This window comes from Aplysia californica, unplaced genomic scaffold (genome assembly GCF_000002075.1).
Source record: "Aplysia californica isolate F4 #8 unplaced genomic scaffold, AplCal3.0 scaffold00368, whole genome shotgun sequence".
Classification (NCBI taxonomy): Eukaryota; Metazoa; Mollusca; class Gastropoda; order Aplysiida; family Aplysiidae; genus Aplysia; species Aplysia californica.
This window is the reverse complement of record NW_004797638.1, coordinates 159,484-185,454: the sequence shown is the minus strand read 5'-3', so window position 1 is coordinate 185,454 and position 25,971 is coordinate 159,484. Positions and strand designations below refer to the sequence as shown.

General features: G+C 37.7%; 1 protein-coding gene across 2 annotated transcripts in view; it reads right to left on the bottom strand.

Annotated features, from left to right (window-relative positions):
- Window positions 1-9,407: 9,407 nt before the first annotated feature.
- LOC101862813 (band 4.1-like protein 4A) overlaps window positions 9,408-25,971 on the bottom strand; it is a 34,892-nt gene continuing 18,328 nt past the window's right edge. Inside the window, exons 15-29 of one of the 2 annotated variants that reach the window (XM_005103326.3) lie at window positions 25,675-25,761; window positions 24,671-24,793; window positions 24,152-24,214; window positions 23,695-23,808; window positions 22,970-23,008; window positions 22,665-22,724; window positions 21,810-21,869; window positions 21,496-21,564; window positions 21,051-21,131; window positions 19,088-19,192; window positions 17,859-17,901; window positions 16,175-17,019; window positions 14,101-14,709; window positions 13,054-13,354; window positions 9,408-11,138 (exon numbers count right to left, since the gene is read on the bottom strand). In XM_005103326.3, coding sequence (XP_005103383.1) covers window positions 10,965-11,138; window positions 13,054-13,354; window positions 14,101-14,709; window positions 16,175-17,019; window positions 17,859-17,901; window positions 19,088-19,192; window positions 21,051-21,131; window positions 21,496-21,564; window positions 21,810-21,869; window positions 22,665-22,724; window positions 22,970-23,008; window positions 23,695-23,808; window positions 24,152-24,214; window positions 24,671-24,793; window positions 25,675-25,761 — 2,773 coding nt within the window. In that variant the 3' untranslated portion in view covers window positions 9,408-10,964. The remainder of the gene's footprint in view (window positions 11,139-13,053; window positions 13,355-14,100; window positions 14,710-16,174; window positions 17,020-17,858; window positions 17,902-19,087; window positions 19,193-21,050; window positions 21,132-21,495; window positions 21,565-21,809; window positions 21,870-22,664; window positions 22,725-22,969; window positions 23,009-23,694; window positions 23,809-24,151; window positions 24,215-24,670; window positions 24,794-25,674; window positions 25,762-25,971) is intronic. The other variant, XM_005103327.3, reaches the window with a different exon arrangement.

Genomic DNA, 25,971 nt, shown 5'->3' with positions numbered 1-25,971 from the left:
ATTTTAAAAAAGAATGATAAAGGAAAATAATAAGAAATTATGCAAAAAATGATCAAATTTTGCTAAATTATGCGGGGTGCATAAAACCACAGGGCAGATAAAATGTTGCCGCAGTGTTTTGGACAGGGTTATCATTTTATGTAGTATCATTTTATATATAGAAAACACGCAAGGGAGGAAAATAGAAAGTTGCTGTTTGTACAGGTGTCTCTCTTGGCAGGTTAGACTGTAGCTTCTTATTTACAGTCAGACCTTGGACCCAAACTCCAAAACGTGGGTAGTTGGCGGGTGCTCTGGTGCGGTTTGCTTCTTCTTTCCTATCGAACATATATATCGTCCTTCTCTCCTCCTTCTTTTTTATGTTTGTTACTCTCTTGTAACATTAAAACCTCTAATCTTCGACACTTACATGACCTTATTGTGTTGCAAGTGCCCTAAAACACTTACTAAAACTAAAGATCCCAAAATAATTATGTCTGTTGACTAACACTATTAGGTCATAAAGTGCCAAAGACTAAAAGTGTTACAGGAGAGTAACACGCACAGGAAAAGAGGAGAGGTAGGGATGATAGATTGATAGGAAAGAATGAGCAAACCACACCAGGGCATCCGCCAACCATCCATCACAAGACTGCACTTAAATTAAGATTTTCATATACATATATGGAAAACGTAGTACGGTAAGTTGGAATATCTCTGGAATGGATAATTTGGGTACGAGTCATAGACTTCGCAAAAAAATTTGCAGAGGACAGAGACAATTTATTTGCAGATACCGAATGACAATTTACTTCCAACTATTTTGTGTCATCATAAAATGATCAAATGTATTGGATTATTTTTAAAAACAAAAACTAATTTACACTGCAGTACACACAAACGCGTCATTTTGAATTCAGGCCCCAGACTGCAGTTTCTGGGGTTTTCACCTGTATAAAGTTCTAAAGATGGCCATGAACTGCAGAGAAACAAAAAGGAAGACATCAGAAAAGAATGAGCAGAGTCGACATGAAAGATGTAGGTAGGACATCCTACCGATAGCTTTCTGCCATCTTTGTATGGCTTATTTAATAAGTAGAATTTAAAAGAAAAGCTATAAAAACGTCATAACAAAAAAATCTCAACCAACAAATCCAGAGTAGAGATATTTATTCAAAGTGGCGGATTCTTTATTTGGATTGCAACAGTCCTGCAGGATCTAAGTACACAAGGCAATAACATCTGCAGCTTAAGTTTGAAGCAGGGACCACACAATATGAACAGTAATAAAATATATATACAGTTTATACAAGATAGAAAGAAATAACAGTTCATAAATTAGCAGTTTCCAATAAAAAATATAATTATAAATATGAATACAAGGGTAAATTAGACCTGTATCCACACATAAATATTTTGTTCATGTATTGAAGAGGAAAAAAAAAAAGTATCTCCTGATCAGATCTTTAGATTGTATCGGCTCCTAAACAAAAGTTTATTACCACAGGCTATGCTTCCTTGGGTGAAATTTTGTCAGCAAAAAAGATTACATCAAAATGATTCCCCCCTGACATTTTGTAACACTTTCAAAAGGATAAAATAAACCACATGGTGAAGTGTAAACCTAAAGAGAGTAGAGAAATGAAAATGTAAGGAGAACAAATTATACTTGTGCTTTTTCATGAGGTACAAGTAAGTGTACAAAGTGAGGACACTCTTTGTTATTGCAGTGATATGGAATTTTGTACAAGATGATATATGGCAGGCTCAGCAGTATGGATTTCTTCACAGTGAGACCAACAGGAATACACGCACAGGTCCTGTACAACAAGCAAACACACCTTTGGATATGCTGCCCAGAACTGAGACTACATCGGTGTACACATAAAACATGAAATTGGATTGTTGATTCCTTTGTACATATTTGAGAAAAGATTACTACAACAACTTCATCTGCCTGACTGTTATGTCAAGTATTATCTCTGCAACACTGGGTTCACTGATAATTTTTTCTCTTCTCAGTCATGCTAACAGTCATTTACATTCGTTGTGCTTAATAGATGTGCTTCAAGCAGGGTACTGTGCAGCTAACACAGGATGCTGCTTACATATATTATATATAAATGTATAAATACAGACATATATGATATAATACACTATATGTGTCACGACGTGGTAGAATCAGGCAGGCGCGTGTCAATTTTTGGGCATATGGAGATATTGGTAGCCTATCATCTTTAAACTTGTTCATTTGTCTTGCTTTCCATGAAAACATTACCCATCTATCCTCTGCAGAACTTGAGATATTATTTTGGATTGAATGAAGTAGGGGTAACCCGGTTTCAGAAGTAAAATTAGCAGGAAAATAGCCACCAAAGTTGGGTTATTTACAAAGCTTGAGAGTCCTTGGAAATGGAAAATCTACATTTTTTGTACCTTTAATCAACATATTTCAGTAAAATCTATACAGAAAAGCATTTTAAAATTAACATAAAAGGTGTTGAGCCAAACAATAAAAATTTTATAAAAATTTCCAAACGAGAAGAAAAATGCTGTTTTCTTCGACTTCATTATTCTGATGAATGCCTGATTTCACCACGATGCCTCACATATGACAATTTTTTATTTTAAAAAAAAATCATGCAACAGAGTCGTGTCAGCGACATGAAGTTATTCAACAGCTAGTATTCTAACAAGGTCAATATCATAAACTCATGCAAACTACCTGGAAGAAAATTGAGGGATTGTGCTGAAGGTTGAACGTGATATCCAGGAAAGCACGCTCACCTCTTAACTACAACACTGCAACAAACCACATTGTACAAAACAAACCACAAAAGAAAAAAATCTTTTGAAAATAATCTGTCATTTTACGTTCAAGTGTTATCAGAAAACAAGTAGGGTTGAATGATAGAGGGAGTTTTTCATTAAAGCTGTTTTGTCTTTATGTTTCAGGAATTCCTGACAAATTTAGAATAACACAGGCGAGTACATATATAATTTAATCCAAACAGCAGGCCGAAAGGCTAGAACTCAGATGGCCACTGGATCAGACAAGGAAAGTAAAGTAAGTAATCCAAACAGTTACTAAAAAAACCCATTTAGCTTGGAATGTGAACAACTTTATCCATAAGAAGTCAGCTTTATTTGGCACAGTCAGCACACCTGTCTTGAATGACACGAAAGCTATGAAATGTTGACATATATCTCTTTCGAATATTGACAAGTAAAAGTGTCTCTGCCCTTCCTTTTTTAAACTTCTACAGTCAAAATGTCCCCATCTTTAAGGTAAAATAAGAGAAGGGAAAAAGAAAAAAAAATCTGTCACTTCAGATGAAATGAACCAATTAATAGAAATGCAATAACAGCCATTGCGAACACAATATTGTGAACCGGATGGAGACCTTAAGCGTAACAACCCTCTTTTTAGTTAGTTTTAGTAAGGGTTTTTACGGCACTTGCAACACGATAAGGTCATATATATAAGTGCCGAAGATTAGAGGTCAACCCTCTTTAAGTACATGAAGGGACTTCACATCTGCAATGCATTTCCAGTTACAAGATGACATTCCCAGGGTCCTGCATGTTACACAGTTGCTGTACCACCAAACAATATGAAGAAAAAGTGCTCAAATTTACAGCTTAACCTCTAACATCCCCCTCAAAAAATATTTCCATGCTCTAAAATGAAATAAGCATAGAACGGACAGTTATAAAGTGGCCAAAGACCAGCTTATAAAATACAGAACAGTAAACATCTTTTGTGAGAATATTTTACATCCTCAACGCCAGAGATAAGAAAGTTATTGTGACAGAGTGCGAGATTCTGAATTATAATAATCATTTCCCTGCTGTTCTTGAGAATTAATGGTCCAACATAAAAAAGAAATATAAAAAAGTGGTCATAATAACTTAAGTGAAACATAGCCTTTCTCTCACACATAAGCTAATCAACCCACTAGATTTCAGCCACCATCAAGCAAGAAACAAAGGACCTGGAAATGTGTGAACAGCTGCTAAGGCATATCCAAGGTTCCGAACATAACAACCAAATACATGCCCTGGCTCATGACCACATGGACTTTCGATAAGAATAAGTTTTGAAAACGTCTGAAATCTCAACCTTTCAGGAACTTCAAAAGCCATAATTTTAGTTGTTATCACGGTTTTGTAAATTCATAAAAATCCCCTAACACAGTTTTGAAATCCGCCTATTCCACTTAAGAAAAGCAGTTTCTAACAGCATATAGAGCATCGGCATTTTGAAAGGATAAAAAGAAAAAATCAACAAAATAAATAATGTGGCAGATTTGAGGATTTCAGGACCCTTGGTGTGACCCAAGTGAAGGGTACTTAAATGAATTTTTTTTAAATCCACTTTCTTCTTCTCAGATTTCTCGGTGACCAGACTTCAACAGTCTGCACTAAATTACAGTTAATTTTTTACTTTGTCATCAGAAAGAAAATGACAATAACAAATGCTATGTTAAATAACTTTTTTGCGACATAAATGAATTTTGAGATGTGATGAAAGAGCAATTTAAAAAACAAGCAGGATTCAATATATTCTTGATGTGCAAGGTATAAAAGAAGAGATAAACCTATTTCACATTATCTCTACACCTACCCATTAGTATTTCTCGGACTTTTATAAAAACAGAATGTTCGAAAGGAGAAAATACTAGGTCACAAAAATGTACACTAGGACATCAGCAAGCAAGGTCAATTCAATGCCATATGTCAAAAATTTATCACACAAAGTTTAAAAAAACAACAAACCTACAGAAGAAATGGGGAGTGCAATCCTATCTTCAGATTTTCATATAATAACAAAAGCTAGCTAATATGTGAAATTAAATGGACTAACATTCTTTTTTCTATAAATGTAAAGCCTTTATACACAGATGTATATATGGCACTGACCTTCAAAATGATTCATTCATCAAAAAAGCTTCTTTCCAGTTGGTCATGAAGAAATAAAAATATGATTCTCAGTTTCTTGCTATCCTCGGGAATATATCTAGGAAGGACGGACCATACTTAGCACTGGTTTCCATTCATGCAATATTTGTGTAAAAAACATCCAAACTTTGACAAAATAAATGCTTGAAAAGCATGAGAAAGAATAAACAGCATAAATCCCCTATGAACCCCTTTGAAACGCATTAAACTTACAGAAAACAAATCTGGGACAACACTAATTAAGTGCAGAGTAGAAAAATGTAGACAAAGAGGCAGCACCAATTCTCATATAAAGACTTGATCATTGTTACTATAAATATTCAGATCTGAGACACTAAACGTAAGAAAGCATAAATAAGAAAAATGATACAAGAAATGTAGAAGAGTTTTTGCATCATGCGTATACTTATGTGGGACATGGACAAAAATACATGTCAGAAGAGAGAAAGGGAATGATGAGATTTCAAAGATAGCAATCTATTTTCATCAGTAAGAGGATTTTGATGAAAACAAACTCTCTGTATAAAAATATCTTTGTCACAACTTGGTATGTCAGCTTATATGAAAGAGAATGTGCTGAGAACATAATAATATATACAGGGAAGAACCATCACAGTCCCATAACCTTGCTGTATGCATAGACCCACTATACACAGAGCAAAATGGAATTCAAGTGGAATGTGAAATCTTTAAATTAAAAAAAATTGTGTAAAGTCAAACATGTAAAGTAGCAGCTGGTAAAAAGCTTCCCTAAAGGTAATCGATTCAAATTCAAGTAATCATCTATTAGTCTAAGGCCAACTTCTGTATGAAAGACAGCACAAAGACGTTTATGGTTTTCAACAGTCTTTTGGTTAAACAATGACTAACTGAACACAGTAAGACAAAGTTCTTTTTCTCTCTTTCCATATATTGACCATATAACTAATGGTATACTGACTAAGCAATATATTCAGTGCGCTTGCAGCTAATACACATTTGAGAAAACAACTTTTAAAAAAGTAGTCCTTTTGCTAGTCCTGTATTTGTTATTTCATCTTCAGCAAAAAAGAAAAGTAAAAAGATAAGGGTTTGTAAGAAAAATACAAGTATTACAAACAACATTAAAAGAAAAAAAAAAGATTCTGTCAACTGACAGAGGTCCTTTTCATTCTGAAAACAAATTGTCTACTAGTGAGAACTGTTTCACATCTTAATGAACAAATTTGGTTGAAATCACAAAGCAAATACACTTCGACACTGATGACACTACTTTTGGCATGGTAATAATAATGCTGCAAGAAAGTTTTGGTACAAACCCTAAAAGCTCCCATAATACTGATTATCAAAGTATAGGGTTTCAAGCAAACACATTGTAACTGACCACTAACATATAAAAAGAAAACAATTCCAAACCAGAAATAGCTATAAACAACCCCCTGCTAACCAAATTGTGACAAGAACTTATATGGTTCACATATTCTTGCCCTACCCATGACTCCCTTCCCCTGCAAAATCAAAGAGGTATGAAGTTGTCATTAAAAATTTCATGGATTGAGTATCAAATAGGATTGAGAAACCCTGCTGCCAGGTACACGAAAGCATATATATATCTTGTTGCTTTGTCATCCTACACTTTTTAATGCTGTGGTTATCAGTTCCCAACCCCTAATCACAAAAGCCGATATTTAGTCAACGCTTCTAAAACAATAAAATCACAACTAGCCAATTAGCAAACAGCATCCAAGCAGCTTTCATGTCATGAGTCACAGCACAACACACTATGCAACAGCAGGGGGTTTCAAGTTTCATATGGCGGGGCAAGTGGGTCCAGGTCAGTACACACTTTAAAAGGAAATTGCAAACACAGGAGCTTTTCCCCACACATAATTTTAAAAAAGTATAAATAAATTGTTAATTCACTTGTAATTGACGACAGCAACACCTTACAAATAAAGCATACAGAGCACATCAGTCACTTCAACAAATATGACCACATTCCCCTGGTGGTACATATAAGTCAACTTTTAATAGGCTTAAATAAGAACTCACAGGTAACTTCACCAGGTGTTGGATATGGAAACAGGTACTACACTTATTGATATGATTCAATTGTAGTATACAGTGATCAACAATTTAACTATCAAAGTATACAACAGACTACTTCGATAACGATACTAATCCACTCCCATGAGCACATGTGGTAGGAACCCCTCCCTTAGTTAGCCTGGACTGGATGACTCGGCCCTCGCAGGATGGACAATATTATTTTTCCACCAACATGTTTCTACAAAGGCAGGGGGAGCCACCAGGTTTGCACACTACACAAAGAGATAACAGTTCGTGACAGTGATGTCCACCACATAAACGAACCGGGGCTGCTTGTGCCCACTCTGGGACACAGAACCTCAAGGGCAAGTAAATGGGGGCGCCCCAGCTATGTCTATGAGGGTGGAAGGCCCCGATGTCTGACGCTTGCTCTAGTATTATATAATATAACCTCTTTGACACTACATTATCATGTTGCTACCCTTAAATGTTTGTTCAGCTAGCAACTGGTCCTACAGTTGCTGAGTCATTACAAGCACTGGAAGTGGGGCCACCTTAAGCAACCCTTGTAAGAGAAGCTATGAATTTCCAGATATCTGCTATAAACACTTAAAGAAATCACCTTTGTTTCCTTCTGTAAGGCATTCTTATCACAAAGGATATGAAAGAAAAATACTATGTAGGCAAAAGGTATTCTATTATGCCATCACTCAAGAGGAAGAAAAAATAAACTGATCTTCGAATGGGTGTTACAGTTTTGTCAACCCCCCCCCATGTTCCTTTCTCAACTAAATACTAGGTTAATAATCTATCTAAAACGACGGTCAATCAAATAATTTGAAACATCGGCCAATGAAACATTGGCTCTCGTTTACCAAGTCAAGTTCCAGACACCAATTTGTCTGCTAAGCCTTCAAGCAATAACACAATTTCGTTGCACAAAAGTTCTCATAATTGTTCTGTACAATGGTTTATTGAGACGCCTGTCAAAAAAGACATCCAAATAAAACAGCAAGACTTATTTGAAGTGTTTCAATTTGATCACTCATGTGTTGCAATTTCATCATAAACTTTCTCTGTATAATCTTAGTATAAGTTCATTTCCTTCTAAGGCCAACATAATATTAAAAGTGAAGTTGTGGTAAACAAACAAATAACAGTTCTAAAAAGACTGTCACTATCTAACATCCACAAATATGAGTCTACTTATATTTGGAAGGGGATTGGGGCAGACAGGATTGTGGTTTAAATGGCTCAGAATCAGGGTCCTCAGAGCTAACTCTTTTGGTTGTCTTCTTTTTTATCCAGGTCTATCAAAGGGTAAATTCATCTTTTCTCTCTCCTCGAACCATCCCTCTCATGAAAAAAGCCCAGTAAAAATGTAACAAACCATATTAGCCTGGGGTTAGCTGATGGATTTGGTGGCAGGAGCACTAGGGAACCAACTTTTTTCTTTTACGTTTTCTGCCTTTAAAAAGAAGGAAAGTGTGGAATTGATTTCCTCTTGTATATCGTTACTGTTGATCCACTAAATAATTTTTTTAAAAAATAGTAGAGGGTTTTACGGCGCTCGCAACTGCATAAGGTCAAATGAGCGCCAAGGGGTGGGTGTCAACAGAGAAGTCTTTACAGGGAATCAGACTTACTCTGCTCACCTCTCTAGTTTCAACAGCACAAGGTCTGCTTCCATTATCAAGGCACCCCGGAAATAACAAGTCACAAAAATGTGACAAACATACAAAAGAAGTAGAGGAAAATGACAAAAGTAAGGATTAGGAAAGAAAAAGCAGCAGTTCCCTGTTGTAGATCAGGCACAGTTATGAGCGTGACATGAATCAGCCCATTTACAATTCTACTGTGCTGGAACGATTACTCTTAAACGAACCCAAAAACTGAGAATATCAAAAGTAGACGTACTATATTTGAGGCAGCGTGATGGAATCAGGCTCTCGTCAAAATAATCAAAGTGAAAAAACCTGCATTTTTCTGCAGGTTTGTGAATTTTTATAAAAAAATTTTTTTTTGCCTCAACACCTTTCATGTCCATTAAAGAACTCATTTCTGGGTAAATTTTTCTGAAAAGGTTAGATTAAAGGCACAAAAAAGTAAATTTTCAGTTACAACAGACTCTCTCTGAAAACAGGTGACCCCACCTCCTTCTTTCGCTAATATCGTGACTTGTATTCAAGATAAATGGATATTTTTTAAATCCAAATAAAGACAAGTGAACAAGCTTTAAGATGATACCAATAACTCTACATGCCCAAAATTTGACGAGAGCCTGATTCCATCACGCTGCCTCACATATATTTCTACACTGAACCGAAAGGTAAGTGACGAAAGAGAAGCAGGCATAAGACGAAACTGGAACAGCTATGATTAAAGAGGAACAATCGGCTGTGAGTTATTTATAGCAATATTTCTGAAACACGATTTAATTTTTTGGCTAATTACCTTGTCTCATCTTAAGTATAAAAGTTGGAATCTTGAAAAGACATTTATAATTCTGCATTTAACAGAGGCAGCACGGGAAAGATAGAAGTGAGGTCTATAACTGGATATGACAAAATTGGCTCAATAGACCAAACATGAAAAACGAAATAAAAAAAATTATGTGAAATGGAACCTGGTATTTGTGTCCACTTTAACATAATTATCTTCTCATTTGTATGAACATTTTATCTTGTACGATGAATTCAGAACTTCAGTACCATTATTTTTATGACCTCAAAACAGAATAATATAGTGTTCAAAATCCAGCTTGGAAAAAAAACCCCCAGTATCAAGTGAGTAAACACTGAAATGAAGGAGAAGACTCAAAGAAGGATAGAGCCCATGAAATACCCACACTCAAATGAAAACAATCAAAAGAAAACAAGCATTAAGCATGTTTTGATATTTGTAACCATTTTGATACAACTGCCATTTTGAAGAATCAGTAAATAAATATTATCACATTTGTGAAGATTTGGTCTAAATCTGGGTGTGGCTTCAGGCACACTTGTGTCTATGCACACAGACACATATCCACGCAAAAATTACATAAAGACGAACAGCAACTAACTTGGTCCAAACATTGTATACCTTTGATATAATCTCTACCTGCATAGAACTTCCAGCAGCACATAACTTTAGCACAAATTGAATATAAAGAACATATTTTTCATCTGATCTTCATCACACCTCATTTGAAAAGAAAACATTTAGAATTAAAAGGCATATATATGGCAAAACAGAGCACAACGTAACCTGTTATCTATGGGTCTTGCTGTTCAGCTACAGCCATACAACAGCTCATACAATAATCAGCATTATTTTACCATACTGATAAAAGGGAAGACAGATTGAAGCCAGTGCACAATATAGTGGAAAAAACCCCCAAACAATTAAAATGGGATGCTTCAACCGTCCAAAGCTTTCTTCTAGAAAATAATCCTTACAGTGCTCAGTTAGTGACACATCAATATTCTAGGCCATGACCACATACATGAAGACAGGTTCAAACTAATTACAGCACAGTAATAATTATTATTTCAACATTTTCAGTCCCAAAGAAAATGTGACAAATTACTAGAGCACCCAGTAATAGGAACATAATGTTGATTTTTCCTCCTCATTATATTTTACAGATACACACACTGATTCCTAACATTTTCACAACACTAGTTACACACTGATAAGAAACACATTCATAACACTGGTTACACATTAATCCCTAACACATTCATAACACAAGTTACACACGGATCCCTAACACATTCTCAACACTAGTTACACACTGATCACTAACACTAACACATTCATAACACCAGTTCCACACTGACCACTAATACAACACCAGTTAAGCTTTCATCCTACATGCACTCTTAGTTCTCAACTCTTTGTTAAAATAGTATTGCTTCTGAAAGATGTAACAAAATGCCGTCATGGAGAACAATTTAATTCCGTTTTTTTAACAATGGAATAAGAGAACACTACCTTGGGATATGCATGTCCTACAGTTCAGTGACTAAGTCTGACCTGTAGGCAGCCATGTGAGGAGGTCTCATGTACATATTGTGCTGGCCCAGTTGTTGTTGTCGGTCAGAGGAAAAACTGCTACCTGAAGGTTGGTTGCTGTGGGAAGACTGACCGCGTCCTTGATGGGAAGCCATATACTGGTGATCATACTGGCGGTGGATAAAAAACACAAAATCATGATGCCTGGCGGACAAGAAACACAAAATTATGAAGCCGTGAAATGAATTGCTAAACTACTGACCAAGTTCCAAAACAAAAGGGAGAAAAGGAATGGTAATGCAAAGAAATAAAATTCTATAAACTGGGCATTTCTTCATGACTATGATGACAGTTATAAAAGCACCGAGTTAAGATTTAGAACAATGCAATTTCATTTTCAGCAATAGGACTTCAAAGATTAACCCATAAAATGAATCGATATTAGAGAAACACCACCTACATGTTTTGTCATTGTATTGAAAACTCGGAAATGTGGCTCGGGAAACTCACATATTGTGTCAGAAACAGACCCATCTTACGGGCAAGTTTCTGATTTACACATAAATGTGCACATTTGTTTTTGAATCCAAGTCCTCTTTTAGTACAGAACATTTATTAAGAAAAGTGAATGCATGTGTCAAGACGCGGTAGAATCAGGTGGTCATCAGTTTTTGGGTAATTGGAGTTACCGGTAACATATTAAAGTCTGTTCATTTACCTTGCTTTTGGGGGAAAAAAATATCCATCCCTCTTGAACAGAAGATGAATATTTGTAACTGAAGGAGGTGGGGGTGGCCTGCTAGCTTAGGAATAATTAGTGAGAAATGTTTAAATTTTTTTTTACAGTAGAGGGCTTTAAGGCGCTCGCAACTGCATAAGGTCATATGAGCGCCAAGGGGTGGGTGTCAACAGAGAAGTCTTTACAGGGAATCAGACATAGACTGCTCACCTCTCTAGCTTCAACAGCACAAGGTCTGCTTCAACTATCAAGGCACCCCAAAATAGTAGGTCACAAGAGAGTGACAAACATACAAAAGAAGTAGAGGAAAATGACAATAGTAAGGAAAAGGAAAGAAAAAGCAGCAGTTCCCTGTTGTAGATCAGGCACAGTTATGAGTGTGACATGTGTCAGCCCTTTTACAATTCTACTATGCTCAAATGAGTTTGAGAGTCCTTGGAAACTACATATTTACTTTTTTGGAGCTTTCAGTCAATGTGTTTTAGAAAAATCCACACAGAAATGTATTGTTAAATGGACATAACAGGTGTTGACCTCGAAAAAGAAAAATTAATTTACAATTTGCCCAACGGGTGGAACATGATAACTTCTGTGACTTCATTAACACATTATACCCTAAGGGTCTGGATGGGAAGTCCATTGTTAGATCCTCAGCAAGGGGAAGGAACCCACCTCCTGTGAATACAAACCTTTAAAAAAACACATCTTAAAAATACTAGACAAATTCCTAAAATCCTGAAAAAATAAAAGTTAAAACGAATAATGAATGTAGTTTCAGAAAAACATAACTATATGTAAGCGCAAACTGTAGAAAATGTTCTAACTTTAGTTCAATCGGGGTGTCCCACCCGCCACTCTCACTCTCAGCCTCGCGGTCGGGCCCTTGATCTAAATTCTAGATTTTCTACGTCTGATCAATCTGAATCGCTCCAAACTCTTGCAACAACGTTTTCATCAAAATCTGAGTCATCTGATATGTCATATGCTTGTTTTTGCTCAAATCCATCGTTATTTCCTTTTTCAAACTCAGTTGTGTTGCTTTTCATTAGTCGAGACACCTACGAAGTGTTGGTAACACGATTGCACTTCTATTGGCTCTAATACTAAAACTACTAGCCTGAAAAATTTCGTTTCGGTATCAAGCGAAAGAAGAAGCTTTTTGGAATAACTATGCAAATCAATCAAAATCTCGGCCCCAGAGTCACGGGGCAAGACTTTGTATCTAAAGACTCTAGGTCGGCGCGGGCGGTTCCGGGCAAGTCAGGGAATTCTCGGGCGAGTTAGGGTGTAATGTGTTAATTTGACTAGTGCCTGATTTCACCATGATACCTCACATATATGTATACCTGAGACAATCTTGCATTGTAGGAGTTTGCATCTCTTGACTGCTGTGGAGACATGTTACTGGCAGGCGTGCCACTCTGGTGGCTGTGAGAGCCACTGTAGCCACTACTGGATGGTGACTGGCCTGGGTGACCGCTGTCCATCATCCCAAGGTGATGATACTGGCTGCGAGCCGGTGTGGTGGCAGAGTTTCCAGAGAAGTCTAAGGCCTGCCGTGAGTTTGGAAAATGGTGGTGATGATCATAGTAGCCACCGGTGCCCATCTGTCTTGGAGGTGTGTTGGCCGAATCATATGTCACAGACCTGTGAATAAACACACACAACCAATACAAAGTCAAAAAAGTACCGGATGGTTAGTAAAATCAAACTGTTACATCAAGTTCATCATGGAGGGCATAAACTATCACACATGAATGAAAACTGGCAAAGTCCTTTGTCTCCATAAATAAGGAAACATGATATCACATACTGATATAGCCACTAGTGCAAAGACAAAAATATCATTGAACCAAAACTATTTGACAATGTCATTTACTCGGCAACCTTGACACAAAATATATCTGGTTTCAATCTGCTGAGGTGAGGCTTTCCGACACACAAGCTGTTACTACAGACACGCCTAACATACAGTTTTCAAAAGTGCCCCAAGCTGCTGACACAGATGTGCTCATTGTTGATAGCTGTTCATGGGCCTTACATCACTAGGAATGCATGCAGTTCTGTTTCATGAGACAATCTTCACATTGCCTTATACAAGCAAAGATTGGTCACGCATTGGGGAAAAAATAACTAAAAAAAACAACAAACTATAATCAAAAAGCAGTAAAACAACTTCTTTCCGTTCCATACCCTAGTATCAATTTTAATTACAAGTTCTTCCAACCTAGTTCATCTATAGCGTGTTCTACAAGACATCAGACCCTCATCCCTGAAACTTACATCTTCACTGAAACAGGCTAATCTGTAAAAATGCAATATCCCAATACACCCCCCCCCCCCTTCAATCCCATAATTCTAGTCAAGACATCAGCAACAGCTTATAACCTCACCTTTGAGTACCTCTGACAGGACTGCTATCTCTTATATTCCCAGCATAATGAGACGTGTTGACCCTCGGAGGGGAACCACCCATCTGAGGACTCATCATGGTCCTTCCTCTGACAGGAGATGAAGTGCGATCTTGAGATGGGCGAGGCTGAGGGTAGTTGCTGCCTTGGGGTGAACGATATCCATGCAAATCTCCACTGAACACTGCAGGGTTGATCTGGGGCCTACTGCTGTGGTTTGATAATGCCCTCCCCACCGAGCTCGTGCCGGACAAATGCTGCTGCTGCTGCTGTGGTGATGAGATGGGGGGAGAGCGATAACTTGGAGGAGGTGCTTGTCTTTGGCTAGAAAAGTCACTCGTGTTCCTGTCGGGATACGCTCGGCGCGAGTACGAGTCTCTGTCCTCCAAGTTTTTACCGTGGAAAGAAGAAGAAGCATCGTTGTTGTTGAAATACACAGGGTTTGGGTAGGCAGTGCTGGAAGAGTGTTGTGCATTTTGTAGACTCCCACTGCGTGCACTTCCGGGAGTGCCTTCCCCTCGGGGAGATGGCTGTGGTGCTCGCTGGTCATACTGCCACCCCTGGTCACTGTAACGCCCCTCTGGCCTGTACCTGAAAGAATGCACCAGGATGATTAGTAATAGAAGCACATAAACACAGCAAAAATCAGGCAAACATAGAAACCAGAGCAACATAGAAAATTATTGCTTTGAAAGCATAACACATACGAGGCAGAGTGGAAAAGCAAAATCAAAGAGTAAATATTATGGCTTAGCCGAGAAAGGGTGAATGAATTTAGTGCAAATGAAAGAATAACTCATATAAAATGATAAATAAAATGGCTTTCCTGGAATTCATCTTTCATTTCTTTGCTTCTTTTCATTTTTCACGATTATCACAATGAAAAAATAAAACAAACCTAAGCAAGTCTTGAAAACATCTAGATCAAAGAAACTGACATTTCGAACTGAAGGCACAAACTACTTTATAGTTAAAAGTTCAGGCTATTTTATGGCGCTCCTATGACCTTATGCAGTTGCGACTAAAACTAAAAAAAGGTTATTTTAGAAACATTGGGTACAGGGCAAAGCTGTGCATCACGAAACTTGCTTTGTAGAGGCTGCTGAAAAAAACCCCATGTCAATGAAGCTCACAAATTCAGGCATGTTCAAGGGGCATGAAACATAAGAAAAACTCTCAAAAAAGAATTCTTCTCTATGGAAAATGAAAAAAGTAACACATTTCTGACCACAGCATACTATTCATTTATCAAATTCTGACCTGATACTGTGAAGAAACATGCCAGTCACATCAGTCTGGCTTGAAATAAACGGGAATATGAAAATGGTTTGAAACATGCTAGGTTACGAACAAAGCTAAAAAATTATATCAAAGTACCCCATTCCCATTCAATTCAAATTATGTTTTTGTCTGATAGCACCAGTATGACCAAGTGGTTTAAATGATTTTCACACAGAAAGCATGAGGGTCCAACAAGAGGTATATCACATCTAAAGGAAAACTTAGGGCATGTGAGGAACAGAGGAGTCAGGCCGATCAAAGGAAGAATAGGTAAAAAAAAAAAAGTGCTCAGAATGCTGCACACACTACAGTAAACAGAAAAAGAAACAACCTTTCACAGAAGAACTTAAAGGGGCTTTTATGTATGCAAAAACAAAGCATTCCATTAAAAACGATAAATTCTCAATTTTCCATTCGACAGGGAAAAAGCAATTTTATTTACTTCTAAGCTCTGTGAACTACCACCACTACAAAAAAGCTGCAGTGCTAGACAGCTTGACACATTAACCGCTATAAGGAAGGAGTTTTGACAAATAACTAAGTGACAATTCTAATTGGAGGCGGGCAGGAGGTGGGGGGGGGGGGGGGGGGAGTGAAAACCATATACCATTCGGGGGAGAGGAGAAAGAGATAAACCATCAACACTGAGAACAACTCCATTGGTAAAAAAAAAAAAAAGAGGGGATGCTAAAACATTGAACAGAGACTACAGCTACTTGTGCAAGACTGCTTGAAGCTGACCAACTTAATAAAAGAATACAACATAAAATGTCACCTTAGTCTCACAGACTTAGCCTCTTCATGCACAGGATCTCCAACGTTAGAAACTGATGACGGTTGATTCTGATACATGAGTGGAGAATTAGAATGATGATATGGAGGATGGTTTGAGCTGTGAGATGATGCAGGGGCGGGTGATGGCCATGAGCTTATTGCTGAAGGTGAGCGCGGGCGGGCAGAGGATGATTTGGATGAGACTTGAAGCTGCTGTAGCGGCGGCTCGAGTAAGGCAAAACCATCTGTCTCTTGCTCACGCTGATGTGATTGTTCATAATGATTGGGTGGGAAATAGGACACACGTCTATTGTTATTAGCAGAGGGTGGTGAGGTTATGGCAGGGTTAAGGGGTAACACTTTGTTATACGTGCGATGAGGTGATTGTGATGAGCCAAAGTGATGAGTCTCATTGTCAGATTGTGTACCCCGCATTATATTTCTTCTACCATAACTCAGGTCAGTTCTTGACCTGTCATATCGAATTTCATCATGATTCGAGATCTGTCCTCGCTGATCATGAGCGGAGGGAGAGACAACAGACACTGCAGTGCCGTCCTGTCTCCGTGAGGACACGAGTGTGTCTCTGTCGCTAGAGTCATCCCCCTGCTGCCCACCGATGGCAGGTCTGTGGGGCAAGCAAGCTTCATGAGCAGACCATGCAGGATGAGGATAACTGTCACGACTGTGAGATGATGGCAGGCGAAAGCCTTCAGATGCATACCCGGACACACGGGAACTGCGTCTGTTATCGCTGGGGTGGAAATGCTGATCCCTAGGGTGCAAGTCCCCAGTAGTGCGCCGAGACGCTGCTGAAGGCATTGCAGTATGGCCATAGGGTGACTGCTGTAAAAAAAAAAAAAAAGTCTGAGCTAAAGAGGGAACACAAAAACAAAACTATAAAACCGCCACTATACAACAAAGCAGAGATTTTAAAAAATAACAGATTGTAGTAAGATAAGAAGGAAATAAGCCTTACCAATGGCAACAGCCTAACCAATGATCTAGTGCAAAGGTACTGTTAATAATGTTAAAAGACCTTAGAACAGACACTAACTTGGTATTGATTTATAATAGCAAAAGTAGAAAGAGGTCAATACACAAATACAACCAGTAGGCAAGAAAAAGAAATGCTACCTAAAGTTAGCAAGACCCATCCACTCATAACAACTACTGGCCTCGCTTAGTTTATAATTTGAGTTCAGTATTGTCAGGTGACAAGAACATTTTCACGAGCAGGTTTAGTGTAAACAAAAATTCCTCTAACATACAAAGGTGACATAGACTATGTACTAAACTTGTTCTTCATGTGACAATAGTAACTTGTTCTCTTTCATATTCTCTTTGTAAATACAATCAAAATTGTCCTAGAGGGCTGCCTAATGTCGAAGAAAAAAGTAATTGTCTAAGACGGCTTGGATGGTGTCATAATATAAAGAAAACCAGAAGTGAAGTGGAAAGTAGACATGTGTACAGGAGACTGTCTTAGACAGGTGGCTGTTAGACCAGGTTTGACAGCATTATCAAACCACTCTAGTTTCCCTCACGAACATAAGAGCTTGAAAACATACACACCAAGCCAGGTAGCGGTGGTGCTTAAAAAAAAATAAATAATAAAAAATAAAAAATAAAATAAAAATAATAAAAAATTAATTAATATACAAAACAAAGTAAACTGCCTATACCTGATTCAAATCCTCCGCCCATGGCTGAGACTGGGTGTCGTACCTGTTTGAATTAATAAAGCAAACATTTTTCCTACTATGCATCAAAACAAGTACAGCTGAAATTGTCCAAGATGGCTCATACAAGTGGACCTCTGGGACAGTGTCATATCATACAAGTGGACCTCTGGGACAGTGTCATATCGTACAAGTGGACCTCTGGGACAGTGTCATATAATATTTTAAAAAGATGGGGGGTGTTGAGGAGGAAGGAGTGGATGTTTTTACAGGTGACTGTCTGGACATGTGGTTGTGGTTGTCAGAGTAGGTTCAACTGTCATTATTTCCGTAAGCCATGGACAAATGAAAAATTCTGTAACTATACAAAGTCTTAATACCATTTTTGCTGAAAGCATTGAAAAAAGGTACTGAAATAAACTAAGAAAAAACATATTTGGTCTTTGGTGTTAATGTCTGGGGTTTTTTCAGCTTTTCTTCATAATTTCTGGCACCTTTTTAAGCTTCAATGTTCAAATACAAATTTTTAACTTATTTTTCATTCAGACAGCTGCATCTTTGCAGAGATCCCCCTTCTAATGCTATAATGCACAATTAGAAAGCAACCTTTCAAAATTTTCCACCAGACTTCTTATTCTAATCGTTTACTAGTTAAGTTTTCAATGTTCTCCTCATATTCTGCACTCTGAGCACACATTAAAAAATGTCTCATAACTAAATTATAGCGTTGGTTCTGTGCATATATTTTTTTTTTAAAAGGGGGGAGGGGAGAGGTTATTTACATTTCTGAGCAAAAAGAAGCACATTGACTAACTAAGGAAGTAGGACCTACAAGAAACGCCTCCAACAACCCCAAACCGAGAAAAGAGGTATGCTTTCAAGGACATGTCAAACTGATCTGTCAAAATACTTCAGATGTCAGATGTATGTGCGATTATAGTGGCAACCAAAAACTGAATTTGAAAAATCTTCCTCTATCAATGATACAAATCTATCTCTGTCACCAGAAAGATCTGTTATCAATACAAGAGAGTTTTCACACATTCTTAAAGTTTATGAGAGAACACCATAGTACAGTAAAATTTATTATTTTTAAATTCTCTTTCCAAATGAAGTCATAATGCCAAGAAAGCTAACCTTTAAATACACTAAATATTCCAACACAAATCTTACTCATTTCAGTACGCTTATGAAAACATATTCGAGCATGCTCTGAACCTTCTTCAGTATACCTTGAAGGTCTCCGCGTTGGTTCAGTATTATTACTGTCTTGTCTGGAGATTCCCTCTCCATCACTTCTTGCCCTCTGCATTGGTTCAGAATTTCGATCAGCCTCCCTGGCAAAATATAGTTGTACAGGATTCATTAATAACTTACAGAAGTGGTAGATGGGCAAACCTCTAGAAAGTCAACAATTAAGTAAACATGAGGCTTTATCAGCAGAATAAAGAGTCTAAATAAAATGATGAATACACAACTCTAAATATGCTCACACCAGACCTATTATTACCTGTATTACCAGTCCTGGGCAACAACGTCATTGCACACCGGACAGGTCCATAAGTGCTCAGTTCCCCCCAGCACCAAAGCCCGCAAGGTATCCATACTGATTGTTCCGGTGGCTGTTTGATTATGGCGATGTCTTTCCTTTCCAGATAATCGTTCCTTTCTTCCTTCTCCCCCCTCTATCCCCATTTCCCGCATCCTAATGATTGCGTGGTGTTCTGCTGTCTCCTTGTCTTCTTCATCCCGCAACCTTTTCTCCAGGGTCTTCAACACATCTCCTTGGTCAAATTTCACCTCACCATCAACCACGGCACTGCCTGCCAGCCTATCAGCCTCCTCATTGCCTTTCACTCCAGAGTGCCCAGGACAGAAAATCCACGTGATGGCTCTATGTGATGAGTGTTGTATTGGGTTCATCCATTCACTCCGAAGAAGCCCTTTCTCAACCCTTCGCAAGATGCTCTGGGAGTCCGTGACAATGATGAGATGAGTTGTTCTTGGTCTTGTATTATGAAGCCATCCAAGCGCTCTTGTTACGGCCTCAATCTCCATTTTCATGCTTGAAGTTGTTCTTTCTACGGCCCCTGACATGCCATGAACGTTTTTGTTCCCACTGTACACCACAAAACCCCATCCACTTCTGACTGATCCATCCGTATAGATCACTGGGTCCTCTGGCTAGCCAGACCTATTATTATTTCCCATCAATGTTACTTGAAGCTATCACATAGATATATTTTTTAAAAACACCTCAAAACGCTGTTTTCAGAAATTCACAGCCTTCCAATAAGCACTTACTTTTACTTTACTTTTCCTATCCAGTGGCCATCTGGGTTCTAGCCCTTCGGCCCGTCGATATGGCATAAAATTTACAGGTTCTTATCAGCTGCGTTTTGTCGCTGTATAAAGTATTTCCGATATCTGGGGAGGCAGGTAGGTAGGTGCTAAACAGGTCTCTAAGTGCAGGGCAGGTAAAGAGATGATGTGATACTGTTTCATCCTGGGAGTCACACAACGGGCAGTCAGGTGGGGAATCCTTACAGATCCTATTTAGGTAGGAATTCAGTGAGATGTGTTGTGTTCGCAGGCGAAAGATATTGACTTGTTCTCTTCTAAGGAGGGAATTTAGAGCATCTTTTGAGTAGGGAGCAGTCATGTTGGCAAATACAGCTCTTCCACACCAGGTTGTTTTTGTGACACTCTCTTCTTGGCAAAGGTGTCAGCTCTGTCGTTTCCTGGGATGTTGCTGTGGCCAGGTATCCATTGTAAAGTCAGGTCGACGGCATAGGTCTGCATGAAGGTGTTAATTGTTTAGGCCACAGACAAGCAAACTGGGCTTTCAAAATCCATGTTTTCCAAAGCTTGAAGTACTGATTTTCCATCTGCGAAGATTACAGTATCCTTGATTTTGTCTGGGCATATAATGAAAATGTTGGTCAGGTGGAAGACTGCTGCTTCAATGGCGATGGCCTCATAATTTGTACAAGAAGTACCACAAGCATCAAATAGTTCTTCACACGTCTTGTCAGGATGTTCTATTCTTATTCCAAAGCCTGCATTAATAGTCCCTTCCAATCTACAAGAAATATTATTCTGAGAAAATGTGTTTACTGCAAACATTATGTGGAAGATGTCACAACAAAAATGGAGTGAATGATGAAATGAGTTACAATCATATTTGGTACTTACCCAAAGCTCTTCCGTCGAGACGCCCAGATCTTCTGTCTGAACTTGGGGGAATACTTCACTCTAAAAAGACTAGCCTTTGTTCTGTAGATAAAAAACAAAAGGTAATGAACTGCTTCCTTTAATATAAGAGATAACCCCCCCCCCCCCAAAGTATAAATAGAGCAATAAACAAATCTAGTAAAACACTAATCTGTACACTGCTTGAAAATTCATGGAACAATTCAAACAGTGAAAGAAAAAAACCCTCATACAACACAAGTGTGTTTTAGACATTGCACCATACGATAAGATGTTATCATCAGTCAAATCTGTAACATTCGAAATGTACACAAATGCAAAATAAAAGCAAACACATGAGCAAAAAACTATAGTCAGCATATTTTTTACCTGAAAAAAAGAATAAAAAGCAGGAGGTGAAATGTGGCAGGAATAGTAAGACACTCACTCTACTTTAGTGTAAGGAATATCCATTAGCTGATCCTCAGTCATGCCCTCCGTCTCCACCAAATCAAATCTGAGGAAATTGTTTAAGGAATTATTCACTCACTCACAGCAAAAAGTGCAATATTAATCCATTTCATATTGAACCAAAACTGTCATATATCTTTTCATTAACTCTCTGTTAACCAAAGCACATTCAAGAATATCTCAATGAACGGAAATATCTAATTTTAAAAAAAGTTTAATTATAATGGTACATTCTTTTGACATTCCATCTTACAAATGTACAAAGTAAAAAACAGCCCATTACAAACTCACTCAATGTGTTGCTTCAACTCCTCAGGAGGCCTTTTCGTGTTACCCGGAGACTTGCTTCTTCTGTTAAAGAAAAATAGGGACATAGATACATATTTCATCGGGAATTCATCGGGTTTAGTAGTGTGTAGTACAGTAGTGGTCTCAAGCTAAAGGCATGCACCTCGGGTAATAAGAAAAGCCTGATTTATGCACTCATGCCATTAAGTAAATTATAATGGGTTGCAAACTGGAGTAAGTACTTTATCATCTGATCTCCTGCAGTGGATTGCTTCATTGAGCCCAAGTAGTGAAGTTTTCCTATGCTGAGCAATCACAGGCACAACCATCATAATTTCAGCACAGCCTCTCACACTGTCCACCTGTCACGCTTTCCCTCCTTGGGCAATCATCCCTATACCTCTTTTCCTTCAAGGCAAAGACGAAATTTTAAGTGCTTCTGACATAGTGCTTTTATTCACTTACTTTTAGCTAGAAACCACAGTATAAGATAAGTCAAGACGAACTGCCACATTTTGCGAAGAACAGAACAGATAAGGACAAAATAAATAAAAGAGTAAACGGCAAGGCATTAGAGCACCATCAACCACTGACAAAGAATTCATCTGTTCATCTTGCAGAGAAGAGAGAATTAACATTTTACTATACCATCTGCTTTGTTCATATGATCTGCACTTCTATAAAATTTAAGAGCTTTTTTTAAATAAAAAGAAAAGAAAAAAAAATATTTTAAATAAATAAACATGTGATGGAATAAGCAAGAAGAATGTTTTAGTACCAAATTAACCCATCCACCTGTATCATTTCACATGCTTTACTTTCCAAAATGAACAAAAGCCTTCAAATACGCATAATCACCTTCTCCTTCTCCTTTGCTTGACCTCGCCAGCTGGTGCAGAGTGTAAGGAAGGGATAGAGCTGTAGACAAAATTTTTTTTTTTTAAATGGATTAAAATACCAAATTCGATGACCCTGACAACAGAACACAAAAAGTAGCACAAAATAAAATTCGGTTACTACTGTTTCTTCCGCAGACCATGGAGGAAAGCAATGAGCACTGTTAATATTTAACAGAGGGATGAGAGTAAAAATGAACGATTTCTTAAACATTTATATACCTCACAATAAATGTAAAAAGATGTGTATAACGCAGAGGTACTTACCCATTTTGCCTGTTTTCCTTATCAGTAAGAGGGAATAACCTGAAACATATAAATACATGACATTTTCAATAAAAATTACCAAAAAAATATGAACCAGAGAACAACCCTAAGTTTCAATGTGACATATTTCAATATCAACAACTCAATTTGCACACACAAAAAATACATGCATGTTCAAGATGGATCATAATGTTCATCAAAGTAACAAGTGTTTCTTGCTACACAACAGCTAAACTCATTGCATGATATACACGAAGAACCTGTCCACACCCTTATTAATCAATTTTTTTTTCACAATGATAATGTTGACCTGTTCCTCTTAAGAATCAACATTAACAATAAACAAACTAACCATTTTTGGCATTCACTAAAATAATTAATAACAAATAGTTCGCATCTTTAATGTAGAAGTTACATGCTTCGCTGGCGCATGCAAAAGACGCGAGTTTGATTCCCATGTAGAAAGAACTTTTATGGAGTATCTCAGAGTCTTTCTGCTGGGACATTGTATCCCTCTTATGGGTCTAAGCCTGCATCATAAATTATCAAAACTGTGTCGATGAGGTGTAATAAAAATCTACATTAAAAAAAAATAAATGCATTTACAACTTATAGGAAATCATTTCCTAAAAAGAGATTGAAATTAATGAACTAATACAATAACACTGACTTCCCCATAGCCACATTTTCTTTGACTATCCCAAAGCTCTGAAGCATCTACTCACATGCGAACACTGTTCTTATTGTGATCTTTGGGAGACTGGAAGTTGTGCTTCCTCCTGCCCTGACCAGAGTTTGAGAGTGACACATCAGAGTCACTGTCACTGTCGATCTCTCTCCTGAAGTGCACAAACCAATATCTTAATTTTTAAAAATTCTAACAAAAAAGCTACAAAAGTATAAAAACATAAACCAACTATAATAACACAACACAAACAGCAAAAACAAAGTAAAAATGTAACATTATTCAAATTGTCTAACTTTAGGCCTCACAAGCTTCAAAATTCCGTTTTGGATCCTGGTGATATTGAGATGAAGAACTGGAAAGCTGAAATTTCAAAAAGGAAAAATTTGAGCAACTGCATGTGCAACTGTCTCAAAAGCTCAAAGACAACTAATGAATCAGTCTCTAATGCACACATCGGCTAACAAAGCACAAAAGAACATGAAACAAACACAAACCTCCGCCTTCGGGATGGTGATATATCGCTGTCATTGTCTGAACCTTTACGACCAGGAAAGTATCTGCAAAGAAGAGTTCCATAACTGTATAATATGCATGAACTCCACAAAACGAAATTCTAATAAATGGTAAAACAAAACAATCTCTCTTAAAATGAACATCATCCTGAACTCAATTAGCTTCTAAAGTGAGCAAACAAGGAAAAGGCACTAAAGATGTTTTTCTAATGATCTAGCACCAATGAAATTGATAGCACATACAAAATCGAAGATATCACCCTTTCTATACAAACATTTAAAGAATCACTTAATACCTTGCTTTAATTACTTGCTTCCTTAACCTGTTAACATTCAACTAAAACTAGTATAGACAGAATAACACGGACTATCTATAAAAATGCATCCTCATTTTAAAAAGGCCAAAACATGAAATTCCCAATCACAGAAACACATAAAACCACCAGCCTCACATAGGAAACAGGCGGTTAAGGATACAATTCCCAACAAAGCTGTACTTACTTTTTCCGCTGGCTAAATCCACTCTCACTGTCACTGCCCGACACAGCTCGGCCATGACGTCCTTGCACGTGTCTCTCACTGGGTCCAGACGTGGGAGAGTCGTGGCCTGATGTGTACAGCCCACTGAGAGGAGTAAATCATGTGATAGTTTTAGTTTTTTAGTGAATTCAGTGTCACTTACAACACAATTAGATCACAAAAATGCTGACCTAAATAAAGATGTGTTACTGGAGAGAAACATACAAAGAAAAGGAGGACAGGTAAGGATGATAAATGTTTGATAAGAAAGAAGGAGCAAACCCCACAACCAACCCACTGTGATAGTAAGAAAACCCAAAAGTCAATGTGGTAGGAGCTCTAAAATGTTGTGTCATCATAAACACAAGCACAATTATGTTTCAGGTGAGAGTTAAGATAGTCAAGGTTTAGGGTAAGAGTATGCTACAGGGTGGGTGGGGTGGTCAAGTTCCAGCTGAAAGTTCTAAATATGTTCAGTGATTTCAAAGTACTCCTGGGAACATAAAACACTATTTCTTTTATTTTCAGGCAAATTATCTTAAAGACTTGTCATTAAAATGGTACCTCTCTGGTCTTTGTCTTCTAAAAGCATCTAACACTCTGATAAAGGCAAAGGAAGAACTTTGCAAGCAGGACGTGGTGCAAAAAAGAACGTGGATTGTATCTTTCACTTCACCCTACCCTTCTCAAGCACAAATGGGAATCTATGCATAAGGCATCTGGTAAGTTAAAACTTAGTTTAGTTTTATTAAGCCTTTGCAGCACTTGCAACACAATACGGTTATATAAGTGAAAAAGATTAGATTTGTTCCAAGAGAATAACAAACACAAGAAGAAAGGTAAGAGATAAAATAGGGATAATAGATGTTTGATAGAAAAGAAGGAGCAAATCGCACAGGAGCACCAGCCAACCACCCACTGTTTAAACATAATTTCTACCGATGAGAATGAAAAGAAATAAGTAAAAATCAGAATAAAGTACGCACTGGTCAAACTTTGACTCCCATGGGGCAGACTTAACGCTTCTTGGTGACTCTCTTCCTTGCAGCTCTGGTAAAGACCTGTGACGAGGACTGTGGAGAAGAAAACAGTTTCCACAGTTATTTTTTATACTATCTCTACAATGATGTGCAGAGTAGTGATGAGTGGTCAGTAAACAAATAGCAGCCATAATTTCACAAAGAAAAGATTAAGGCAAAAGTAACTTATAAAAGAATTATAAAAAGGCACACAAAAACACCCACGCACTACAATCTGCAGACAAATCAGGTACAAAAGTTAAA